At 38.6% G+C, this 13,663-nt stretch overlaps 1 protein-coding gene across 1 annotated transcript in view; it reads right to left on the minus strand.

The window, feature by feature from the left end:
* The window catches only part of GRID1 (glutamate ionotropic receptor delta type subunit 1), a 513,295-nt gene that overhangs the window by 48,750 nt on the left and 450,882 nt on the right, over positions 1-13,663 (minus strand). The window contains 5 exon segments of the mRNA XM_017746337.1: positions 1,706-1,844; positions 3,230-3,303; positions 3,305-3,501; positions 5,421-5,618; positions 6,980-7,081. Coding sequence (XP_017601826.1) covers positions 1,706-1,844; positions 3,230-3,303; positions 3,305-3,501; positions 5,421-5,618; positions 6,980-7,081 — 710 coding nt within the window.

The following is a 13,663-nucleotide window of genomic DNA, read 5'->3' on the forward strand; positions in this document are numbered from 1 at the left end:
ACTTTTGACACCTCAGGCAATATGAACAATCCACATTGTGCCTGACAACACCTGCTAGAGACCTCTGCCCTTACAGCCAAGTAAGTGGAATGCAGGCAGTGAAACTTCTGGCAACTTAAATTTCTTTTGGCATTTATGTTTTGGCACCTGAATAACTCTGCTGATGTTTTCAAACCACAATAGACTGTTTTGTGACTTCTATATCCTCATCTTGTATGAGGGGATGTGATAAAGGAACCTGGGAAGTGGCAGCTACCATTAGGTATAGAACGGCATTTAATTACCACTCTCCAGCTGCCATCTCTAACGGTACAAGGGCGCCTGAGTTCTGTACTTGTGAAACAATCCCAAGCAGTTCCTTTACCAAGTAACTTCTCTCCTCCTCAAGATTCTTAGCAATGTCCTTTCATGTTAATAAGAAGGGGAATTAAAACCCCTTGTAAATGTTGTAACAGCTCAGACTCAAAGGCCTCCTCTAAAAATTCATAGTTTTGCTCTTAAACCTCTTTCTTTGCAGATTCCTCACGTAATTACACTCCAACTTTTGTCCTCCTCTGAACTTTGCTGAGTTTTGGAAAGTGCTGATTAGACCAAACAGAAAATTTCTTCTGCAATGAAAGAAATAGAACCTTCAGAAATTTTTAAGAATATCATTATTCAAGCTTTCTGGATAACTATTTGTGTCCTGCTTTTCAAGAGCAATTTATTCAGAGCTTAACCTTATTCCCAATACATGCAAGTCTCACACACAGTTAGTTTTATTCTACACAGTTTCTCATCCTGCTTCCAGAAATTACTTGGAGTACTTATTTCTTTTACTGTTAAGACCCATTTATTATGGTCCAACTAACAGAAAGTGAATTTAAAATCAAAGTCTGTAATAGTTTTGCTTGGTTTTATTACTATGATGATGATGATGCTATATCCACACAAAGCATTACATTACCTGCAAGTACACATTGACAAGCTAAAAATTGGAAATTCTGTTGAACTCATGTTTAGAAGAAATGCACTTATGTCCTCCTGTGCAGAAATCACAGAGAAGGCAAAAGCATTTTTTCAAGTGCCCGCCTCACCTCAGTGACAATTCTTCTGTTTCAGGAAGTGAGCACAAACATTCAGTGCCAGTCTTCCCAATGCAATCCCAAATGAGAGCAGCAGCTTAACTGTGTCACCCTCTAACACCTGAAATCCTTGGCTCAGCACTTTCTAGGAGGAGAGCCTGTGTTGCACTGCCACTGCTCCACTCCATCCCCATCACATCAAACATGAGCTATCAGGCTCTAACCTGGTCAGCACTGGGTGTGAAAGGCCAGTGACCCTCCCAGTACTCCACACCAGTGTGAAGGTGAAAATTTTGTCCTCGTCTTGTGAGAAAAAAAGTGAAAGCCTTTAGCCTTTAAATTTGCTGAAAAAAACCCCAAGTTACACACACACAAATTACAACCACCCAACCAGTAGGACATGAAAGACCTGTCTTCTGGAAAAATACAGAATTAAAGTGCCATTGTTCCCCCCATCAAAACTGCTTGGGGGCTGTTGGAGTGAAGGTGAAGAAGGGGAGAGCAGAGAAAAACAGCCACTGCAAATAAGCAGAGTATTTTATTAGAGAGTTTTCTCCTTCTTGCAAGAATGAGTGCGCAAATGGATAATACCTTCCTGTGAAATCCAGGTTTCCAGCTTTGTGTTAAGAAGAGACTCTTACCTTATGGGATTATCCATCCTTGATACTGTGAGAAATGCTGCTAAATTCGCTGTGTAGGAAGAGCACACAATGAGAGTGAAGAGCCACCAGCTTCCCATTACAATGCGCATCGCCACAGAATTGACAGTGGATTCACCCCCTGCAAATAAACAGAGGAAAGTAGGGTCTCTCAGCAGCTCCTATTTACAATCACCCCCTGTGCCCTGTAATGTTAAACTTTGTTGGAGTTCCTTTCTGCTTCCCCTTCAGTCTGCCCTTTCACTGTGGGAAAAGCACTGCTTCTGTCAAGGCTGATAATGCGCAAGTATTTTCGCCAGTCAACCTCTTGCCCCAGACAGTGTTCTACAAAATCATCTTCCAAAATATTTCCCTTGAGAATTATTGAGGATCAATCTAAAGAACATGAAAAATGTTTTAAATAAAGTTGAATGGTGAAGCACAACGAATATGCAGGAATTAAATCATTACAGTGCTCAGAATATTGTAATATTCTGTTTTCAATTACCCTTTTAGAATTGGAAAAAAAGCCCCACGGAAATGCCTAATGGTTTGTGTGCTATCTTTGCTGTATTTAATTCTGCAAAGACTGAAGCATTAGTGTCATTACTTGTTACTCTTTACAAGATTTCAAATCATGCAAAGATTTCTTTCCAGCGGTCTTCAAGAAGAGTTATGCTTGAGCATTGTTGGAGACTAAACCTTAGCACAGAGCTGGTCCTAGTTACTTCAGCATATGTTTGTGCTGATTATATCTTACTGCACTTAAACCCATCAGGGCTGCCACCTTAATGAGATGAGGGACCAAGTTTCACAGCAATAGGATGGATTTTCCAGCTGAAGCTTTAGAAACGTACAATCACAATGAGAAAAAAAAAAAAAAAAAGTTAACAACTTACCCATATATCAGCATTCAATACAACCTGCCTTCCAAGAATACAACTAACATTATAGATATGGCACCAAAACTGCACGGGCAGATTTTGTAAACAATTAGTTACAAAAGTAACTTTGTTAATGGCAGCAGTCCTACTGAATTCAGTAGGATTAGTCCTATGCTTAGAGATTCCTGAGTGTAAAGTTAGTTACATACTCAGTTCAAACAACCAAGAGATGAACTGTCTCACGTGAGTTCAAAAACATATACATTTCTATTTCTATTTATAAATTAAATTGAAACAATTAAAAGGGTGCTAGTTTCAGAGCTGGAGAAGTGTTGCAATTCTGTACCAGGCACCACTGGAGTTTATCTCTAGTGTAACAATTTTCCCAAAGAGGAAAAGCCTGCTAGTGCTTTTTCTGGAGTTACTGCGAGAGAGAAAAGGCATAAAAAAAAGACATAAACCTCCAAACTTGCCTACCTTTCTCACTTTTGATCAGCTGGGCTAATAAAACACATTACCTCCCCATATGGGCCTTCTCTTTCACCTTTAGCCCATCCTGGGCAGGACTGACCTGTCCTGACCCGCTGCCCCCAAGGCAGAGCTTTCTGGAGGCCGCCAGTGGTGCTGGGGAGGGGGTGAGTACCTTGCTGGACAAAGGCCCCGTACACCACCCAGATGGCGCTGTGCAGGGTGGAGGACACCGAGGGGCTCGGCTGGGGCAACAATCGGGATGGCCGCCGCAATGCAGGCCCACACCGCGAAGTCGAAAGGAGCGAAGAGAGAGAAGATGTTGATTTTCTCCTCAGGCTTTTTGATCAAGATCCCCACGGAATAGTCCATGTAGCGCTTGCTGAAGTCCACCACGCTCTCCCGTTCGGGTGTTATGGTGATGGCTGAGATGGCCAGGTCTGCCCTCTGCAAGGCAAACACAACGCATCACATCGCTCCCTGCCACCAGGAGTTTGGGCTGCGAGAGCCTTAAGGAGAAGCTTTTTAAGAACCAAGTGACTCCATGCATTTCTTTCTGTAACTTAACACATTTAGATGCATTTATATAAATTGTCTAAAAATAAAACCAGAATCAGTTTTCACCAGGAAAACATTAGTTAATTGCACTGGTCTAAAGAAGAGCAATGGAACACAACCTGTCAAGGTACTCTTGAACAGAAAGCATGACCTTGACTCCTTTCTGGAAGAAGGGCAGCTTGTTAACCTTTATCCCTCGCTTCTTTTCCAAAGGAGGCCTAAAGCTCCAAACCGTATTAACCCAGTGCACTGTAAGCAATAAAGAAACACCATTTACTTAGCTTGTGTATTTGATAGCAGGGTGGGAAGAGCTAATGTTTGTTTTTCTCCCTGCAGAATTGCCAACTTTCCATATTCATGAAGAGATTTCATATGACAGCTGGGGAGAAGATTTTGTTTATTTTTTAAAATGAATAAAGTGATGGAAAAAGCTCGTAACAGGAAGAATGCACAACGGCAACTTTGTTCCTGAAACTGCTTTGACTTCAATATTTAAAACAAGCAGGTTTTGTATGTAGATAATCCTTAAAGAGTATGTACACTTGATGAAGGGTAAGATAGGAGTTAATAAATAAGATTCCCAAAGCTTTTGAAGAGCTTCAATTAGATTTTCAATATTTTCTGTCTTAATAAAAAGAGTTTTCTTAAAAAAAACAGAATATACATTCCATTTCCTATCTCTAATTGTGTTGGGAATGTAAAGCAAATATTAGATGAGGGAGGTTTGCTTTGAAATCCTTTAGAGTCTGTGGAACAAATGGTAGCAGAAATACCATCTAAAAAATACAATAATAGATACTTTATTGCTTCAAAGAAAGCAATTTCCAAAGAAATTTAACAGGATTTCTTACCTTATTTTTAAATCAATGAAATTCAAACAGTTTATGTCAATGCAAAATAAGTTAAAAATTCTTTATGTTCCCTGGTGCCAACCAAGATCATCCCATTATCACACACATGTTTGCTATTGCTTTAATTGCTTCTATTTCTTCCTAAACATCTCCTTACAGATACTGATCCGCCTGCTAACTAGATAATGAGAAAGCTTTCACTTTCACTAGTAACTCCACTGCAGAAGAGTAAGCTTTTCTACAAAAAGCAGCAACATGAGATATTAATTCCTTTGACTCTTCTTCTTGATTAACGCTTGTCCCATGTCAGATTGCGAGAACATGAACAAAATACACTTATTTAATTCTCTGGGAGATTCTAACCTACAAACGCTACCCATTTACTTAAACGGAGTTCAATTAACTTACTCCTGGATTTGTCATACTTTAATTAAGAAATTTGGTCCTCTCTGTTTTAAATGAATGAATGATCTTGAGACCAGTCTAAATTCTGATCCCCTGTTACTGGGGCTACTTTTCCTGTTTGGGTGCCAAACTCATTATCATTACTCATGGATCATTATCAAATACATTGTCACAGAATGACAGAAATAAGGTCCCATCTACAAAAAAGTTTCAAAGACATAATGACAAAAATAAAATACTAGTAGTTAATATTTTATGGAGAATATTTTATTTTTTCTCTATTTTCTATAGTCATTCCCTCACACACACAAACATGACCTCTACTCTTATAGCAATGTAAACACTTAGATTTACACCAATATAATTTATGTTGAGAGCAGCTGGAAGCAAATAAAACAAGAGATTGTCTAGTTCCTATCCTGTATACAGGGTCTTAAATTGCAGTTTATATCACACTCAAACCATCCATAGCTCAGAAGCATTCTGCACTGCTGCCTTCATCCTAATTCATTCTCTTGTAATTTTTTTAAATGCAACTTCTTCTCTGTGTACCTTATTGATGAGTTCTCCGATCATGCCATTCCAGGAGCTGTTTTGGAGCTGGTGTCCATATTTGCCATCAGGAGCTTGATATATCTCATACTTGAAGCCCAAATTCTTGGCCAGTGCATCCAGGACGTCAATGGAAAATCCTTTATATCGTTTTGGCTGCCCAAGGATGTTCTCTGCCACCATCACAAAAGGTTCTTCCTGAGAACAAAACAGTATCTTAACTGACACTTGAAACAAGATTTTTAGTTTGATTCTCTGAGCAAAAGGGTGTTTTCTGAGTTAATTCTGGACAACTTGGAGCAAATTTTGAGACACTCATAACCTTCTGAGGCAAAAATTTTATGTCATGTGGGATACTGTGAAGCTTCCCAACCAGGCACCACTGCCTCAGCACTTGAGCCCTATTCATAGCCTTGGTTTTTCCATAGTTCTTGAGACGAGGCAAAGACTCCAGAAGAAATTCAACCCCAGATTTAGAAAGCCATCTTTTACATACAAGGCCTAATCTTTTATCCAGGAAACATACTGAAACACAAGCTAAAACCACAGCAATTTTGTGAACATTTAAAATTTTGAAAATTCAGAGAATAACCTTCATGGGTACTGGTTTCTGGAGTATTTTAATTTCAGAAGTCTGTTTTGGGACCAAGGAAATGCAGCATTTTGTGGTATGTTTTCTGCTGGGGATGGGTCTGCAGGGGAATCCCAGGGATGTTGGTGGCATGGCCACTGCAGTTGGCTGCCTTTTTAGCCTGTCACAGAAGGGATCTGCTCACCTCTCACACCAGCAACAGCATAAATTGAGGAAAGAAAACTGGGGGCTGGAGGGAGTGCTTTCATGTACATATGTACTCTTAGGTACTCCCTATTAGTACCATGATTCAGAAAAAGAGAATTAAAAACAAACAAAAAAAGACCTCATATTCTGCAATCTGCAGATAACAATACCTTAGCCAGGAATGCATTCAAGCCCTAATTTGCCCCAATTTGCCCCTAATGTAGCACTTGCCTGAGAGGAGCTCTTTACCACTCCAGAGTCTTACAGAGAGTAATTCCAAAAGCGTAATGATTTTTTTGGAAAGATGACACCATTCTAAAAGATATAGTTTATCTCAATGGGAATTTATGAGCTTGATGCAGGAAACACTTGATTAAATTTTACAGCCTGCAGTGTACAAGAGCCAAGATTAGATTATCATAATTGGCCCATCTGATCTTAAAATCCATGAAATGCTGAAAACTGCCTATCCAAGCTGGAGCATGGTATCTGGAATACACCCCTGTGCACTCAGGCCCTGTGCTGGTTTGATGCCTGCTAGGAATTACAATGCAGAAAAACAGCATAAGCAAACAAACAAATGCTCTCTATCACTGACACTGCACAGCTTCACATAAAATAATAAAAGGCCATCATCGATCTTCTTTGCTTATGTAACTGATCATCTAAAAATACAGAACTGAAAATGATAGGGGAAAACACTGCGGGAAGTGCCCAAAATATTCAGTCAGATCCTTTTTATTTTGAGCATTTTGTTTCCTGAACTCAGAAAGGATCATACCAACACAGTCACCACTTTGAGTGTCACTCCTTGTAAGTCGTTGCCCAGACGTCGCTCTTGGAGGCTGCCATTCAGTCCTTTCTCAGAGTCCCACGTCGCCAACTGGAACAGAAAGTACAGAGAGTCTGAAGCACTGCCAGGCAGCAATCTTTAGCATTTACAAAACATTTAACAGCAGCTTGACCCAATCCAGAGCTGATACAGAGAGGCTGAGAGGTGTGCGGCCGTTTTCAGTGTAGAGTCAGAATTAGTGCAATTCAGAGGACAGACATAAACAAGTACCTTGCCTGAATGTATTTTCATTGATGCATGCAATATAAATGCTCTATTATCTGTAGTATTTGTCATATTACTTCACTCAGTTCGTTCTGAGATTACATGTCTCTTCGGTAAGTTTATATTGCCTGAGAGTCCTCAGGATTACCTGTGGTGGCACTATCCCAGATTTCTCTCTCTGCTCAGATTCCTGTCTATTTTCAAATAATTCCCTATGTTTATCAAAGACCAACCTTGTTTCCACAGTGTTTTAGCTCACCTACATTCATAAATTCTTGACACAGGTTCTACACTGTCAAACTGTCTCAACACGTATTTTTTTCAACTCCTATCTTAAGTCCTATTTTCTTTGTTGCCCTACTTCTACCTCATCTCTAAAACAGTAACAGCATCTTGAGCTCCCAGGCTCCTGATGAACAACTATCTCATATCTACCACTACTTCAAGCATCTACCAGATGCACCCAGATGCACCCAGATGCACGTTTTCAGGATATCTCCCTGGGACACTACATCGAAATATTTTATTTTCCAATTAAATGTATCATTTTAAAAATCAAATTTACTGCATTTTCTGAAGAGAAATACAGTCCAATTCAATAGAGCAGGTTCAATAGAAAAGTCAATCTTAAGTGACCTTTGGATTATTCAAACTAAATATGCTCCTGAGCAGCAGCAGCAGCAGTCAGACACTCTTTTTGCCTTCAAACAGAATCCACAGTGTCATTTTGCTCAGAAGAGACATAAATAGTACCAAGTAGAAAGTGTTTTCTTCTTCTTCTTTTCAGCTCTACTCTTAAACACCAATACTATGCTCACATATTTGGAAGCAATGTTGTTAGCTGAAGGCATGCCCTGTAGAAACTAAACACAGTCCAAGATCTGTGAAATATGGATTCCTCCTGCCAGAAGCTAATTTTCATGTAACAAGTCAAAATCTTGTTGGAAAGAACTTATTTCAATGAAAACGCCCATGGGTAGATGTCTTACATGATTTATTTCTATGACTTCAGCTTTATCCTGAAGCCTCACAAATCAAATCAACAAATAAAATGTGATGGAAGAGAGCTGTATAGTTTTATTTTTGTTTTGTTGCACTAAACTGATAAACAGGGAACTAGAAAAAAACAAGACACTCAGTGAATATTCAGCAACTATCACAAATGATGAAAATTATTCCATAGTCACTAAACCTTGAAAGCTGAGACACAGGAGAGGAAAGACTTAAAGTACTCCTCCTCTCATCCAGATGACCTGGAGGATGGAGGAGGAGAATGAATGAATAATATTCAGCTTTCTAATGACACTCCTGGAAGCTAAAATGTCTCAGATTGCACACTGTCCTCCTGTGATGGCAGGTTAGAGTGACAGAGGAGTGTCTGCATATCCAGTGGCTGTAGCAACACAGACAGATAAATACCTGTAGCCATGGTATCTTTTGAATTTGAATTTAGATGCTTGTTCTGAAACATGTCCAGATGTTCCTCAGCCCTTGCTACCGCCAAACCAAATGGACAGATCTTTCCTTTGACATAAATCAGCACGGTTCAACAGACTTCAAAGATCAGTGCAGGTGTGTGTAGTATCTGTTGTGTCTCAAATCTGTAAAGAAAGCTCACTGTTTAAGCCTTCTTCCCTTGTTCTAGGCATATGATTAATATTTTTGCCAAAATGGCTTGCAAAATCTACAGGTGATGATTAAATAGTCATTAAAAAATGGGAAATGTAATACATTCATGTTATTTCTTCACCACTGGTGGACTGACATATCAATTCCTTCTCCCACACCTTTCAAAATCTGCTTTCATATAAGGGCCGTAGACTTCTTGAATACCCTATGTTTCACATTCTGCACTACCTCAAAGGGTTCCAAAATATACTGGAGACAAGACAGTGCAAACCCATAAATTTATTCTTTTTTTTCAAAAGGAGCAGGCAAAGATTCTTCTTTCATGCAGCAGGGGTAAGTGCAAGGAGAAGGAGCATATTTTGCTTCAGAACAGTACACCAGAGTGTTCTCTATGGAGGCATAAACTTTCCAGTCTCTTAGAAGCAAACTGTACAGATAAAAATCATAAATGGAACATAAGGGAAACCATTTCCCGAAGGGATTTTCCCTGTGCATCCTCGTGCATTGGAACACTTCATTTGTTAAGAACTGTGCCAATTTTATCTTCTATGTCTTGCAGACAGAATTTTGTTTATAGGACTGATGTATTTACAGATATGTATATCAATTTGTGACAGCTGACCTGTCATGATCAGCTCCTGAGAAACTAATTTCCAGCACTGTTACACACCATGAGTAATGGTGTTAGGCCATTAGAGTTTCATTCTTTGTAGAAATACGTACAAATTTCCTACCAGAAGTCTGGAGCCAAAGGTTATAGCACAGCCATCAGCTGATAGGAGATAAAGGGCTTTTAGATCTGATTATGAGAAACAACTGCTTGCAGAATCAGCACTTGCAGGATGTGTTTAAAAAAAAAAAAAATCAATGGTCTCTGGAACATGTATTTAATAGCAGTCTGGGTGCGATTTTTTGATTCTCAAGTCACCTGGTTATGTGAGTTCAAGTTTTGAAATCAGCTACTTTATGAAAGATTTTCAGCTTAAAGCTTCCAGCTTCTCTTTCTAAAACAGCCCTGTTGCTGGGAATCCTCTAGTTCTAGCCATAGAGCAGAAGCTAAATCATCCAGTAAAGACTACCCAGAGGAAACAAATGTGGAATTCAGACAAAAAAGTAATTTGTTGGAAAATTCTGATTCAAAACATGCTTCCAATTTTTGTCAATATTTATTGCATTTTCAACTAGAACTGCAAGGAAAGGTTCGGAGAGAGAAAAATCACAATTTTAACATTGTTTTCACCCTCCACAAGCAATGCAGGATGAAACAAAGACACTTACTCAAAACACAAGCAAAACAAATGTCTGTCACAGGCTCAACCAAATGGAGATGCAAATTATCCCAAACTGCTAGTAAATTCAGTTGAAAACAGACATTAGCAAATAAAGTGTTTAATGTTTCTATCACAGTATTGAATGTGATTATCTACACTATTTTAGTTCATGATGCAGTAGTTACTGTCCAAATAATGCATGTCACTGCTATCTAACACCATTTTAAGTATGACACCATCCTAAACATGATCTACTTTTCAGGGAAAACGTGATTCGCATAAGAAATTAAAAAAGGTAATTTTCAGCAGAAGTATATTAATGTTTGAAATGGTTACCATCTATCCAGAGTATACATCTTCTATTTTACCAAAACCCAAAAACTTTGATTGGGTGACTTCTATGGAACTAAGGTTACACTATCCAAAGAAAGTAAATTTGGGAACCTCTGACTTGAAATCTGAAAAACTTCTAAGAGAGAGGAAAATTAAAAGAGTGCAAGACAGGCAGTTCTCACACCAGGAGACAAAGACACCCACATCAACCAGAGCACATTATCTGTGAATACGAAAGCTGTTCTGTCCATGGAGTTAAATAAGTTAATCTATGCCACTCACAGTCTAAAAATGCTTTTAGATTAAAATTGGACTCAAACAGATTGCAGTTCAATGACAACTTGTTTCTTAAGCTTGAAGTCAACAGAATTTATGTCAAATATGGTGTCCCTGTACCATGTACATGTATTTTACATGTTGGTACCTCATTCCCTTTGCAAGCCTTGCAACATGGCTAAAAGCAGATTTTAAGAGAACCTGATTAATAAAACAACACATAAACAAGAAAATTAACGTTTACAGGAGACAATCATGAAATAAGGGAGCAGGCCGTTAAATAAATGGAGTAAATTGGACACTCCTCTGTTGCAGTTCTAAGGAATAAAAGGAAATTCATTTAAATGCTAAACCAAATTTAAGTCCACAATTCCTTTTCAAATGCAGTATAACAGTAATCTACAGAATTTGCTGCCATTCACAACAAGGTAGTAGTAGGACTAACAGTTTGAATTAGTAGTAGCACTAGTAGTAGTAGTAGTAGTAGTAGTAGTTAAAAACTCTTTCGCATTTGTGTAATCCACAGTAATATAAAACAGGATTCAGAAACAGAAAAGGTATTAAATCTCTTACTCGCAAGCAAATCCAAACACTGACGCAATTCATTTCCATCAGAGCTACATAATTATTAGGAATATTCTAACATTTCTACTCGAAAACACAAGCTTATAGTCAATATAGGGATAAGATACTGGACAAGATCACCAGATGAACTGATTTAAGATACATTCTGTGGTCCAGCATAACTCAACCCTGTTTGCAGTGAAATACCAGCCAGTCATCTACATCTGGATATTCTATTCTGATATTTTGCATTTGTTTGTATTAAAAATGTATCTTGCTTCCAAATAATTGCAGTGTGACTGGAATACTTGTGCACCCATAGCCACACTCCAAAACATGTTAAAACTGTGAAGCAGAGGATTAAGAACCAAGTCTCAATTGATACATAAACTCCCAATCTTTTGGGTGAAAATTTTATGCCATCCTGTTCAATGCTCAAGAATCTCAGTTTGCCATTAAGTGGCACCGTAAGGATTGTATCTATTTGATAAAAGGTCAGAGAAGGACAGGGACATCATGGAAAGCTGCATAAAGTTACAAAAATGAAAGAGAGAGAGCCTCATCACTGCTGCTTCTCCAAGAGGACCCTGGTTTTGTGTGCAGGACAGTGAAGGACATAGATGGCTGTTGATGCTTTAATGGGCCTTTAAGAATTCAAGATATTCAGGGAGAAGAATGCCAATTTTTCCCATTTTAGTGCAATTTTTTTTGCAAATTTATGATGCTGTATCAATGATAATAAAATTTCTCCAGAGAATCACAGGAGAATGAGCATGAGGCAGTAAGACCTAAAAATTACCAAGTCATTCTGGAAACACTTGACTGCTTCTTCAATAGTACTGCAGTTTTTCAGTACATAGGTGGCTGAAATGAAGAGGACAATATGCTTGTATCTGAATTTTAGTGTTATTTGATATGAGGTCTTATGAACCCTCAACTAGGGCAATTTGTTTCCCGAATAAGGACAATATCACATGATTTACAGACTAGCTTCTATGGAACAATGAAGAATGATGTATCAAGATGAGGAGAAAAGTTCTGTGTAGCTTAGAGCAAGTCAATATTAAGATCTTGACTTAATAACTTTTTTACGTTTTGGAACAGGAAATAGGAAATTACTAATATTAAAATGGCTAAGATGCAAAGACATCTCAAAACTGGGGAGTACTGAAAATATGTCAGACTAGTGCAGTTAGAAAAAGAAATGGGAGTGGTAAGAACTCCGACATGGCACAAAAATATGCATCTTGCATAAGTAGAAGTGAACACTTATGGAACAGAAAAATGGGAAATAGAGATACTTCAACTGAAGAAAAAAGCACAGAAATTCATGAACAAGTTGTGCAGGGTGATGGTGAGATGTAAATGATGATGAGCTTGTAAAACGGTACTGCTTCAAAAGCACCAGTGTGGTCCTGGACTCCACATCTCATGGCACAGGCTGAACAGAGCAGCCACAACACAGCTGAGAAGGATGTACAGCCTTAACACTGTGTTAAGCATCTGTCTAACAAGAGTTGGGCATGCTGGAAGAATATCAAGGGAGAACAGGACAACTACTACTGTGACGGAGAATTCAGTTCATACAAAAAGGATGAAAGATGCAACTGTGAATATTTAAGATAATGATAAGTAAGAAATGGGAAAATTAGAAACAAAACTAGATATAAGGCAACAGAACTACTGCTGCAAACTTCTTGTAATCTACAGAGACCCTTTCACATGAAATACAAATTGTTTCCTAGAAACATTTATTCGTTCTCAATGCAGACTGTAAAATGAGAAATAGATAAAAAGGCAGGGATTTTTTCCGTATTTCTAAGCCAAACAATTTTTCATGGGAAAGGCTTGGCACATCTAGGATTTGAGGAAGTACATATATAAAGGAAATCAGAGAACACTCTGGTGGTTTTTGAATTCACCAGAGATATCAGATCTAAACAATTTTTCCACATAATGCTGGATCCCAGCCAAAGGTGATTAGGATGGTTTTGTCCTATATGGAACAATTTCATACAAGTCCCAGCATGCAAGATTTAACCTGTGACGTCCTCAGTTTGCCATTTCTCAGGTGAGTGGATAGATTGCCATCTTTAATGCTGGTATAGGGGCATATTATCCACAGAGTTAAAAGGTATTGGCGTAGTCTTTTCAAAGAATGTCATAATTCCTGAATACTTGAAAACGTCAGCTGCTTTCATCTCCAAAAGAAAAATCCATTCCCCACTGCTGAAACAAAGCCATTCCTAGAACTCTGCCAGAGAGAAATTCCATCAAAAGCGCACAGGAGCAATTTGAGGTTCCAGCCTACAACCGTTAACTTCGCAAGCCTACG

The sequence above is a fragment of the Corvus brachyrhynchos genome, unplaced genomic scaffold, assembly GCF_000691975.1.
Source record: "Corvus brachyrhynchos isolate BGI_N302 unplaced genomic scaffold, ASM69197v1 scaffold279, whole genome shotgun sequence".
Lineage (NCBI taxonomy): Eukaryota > Metazoa > Chordata > Aves > Passeriformes > Corvidae > Corvus > Corvus brachyrhynchos.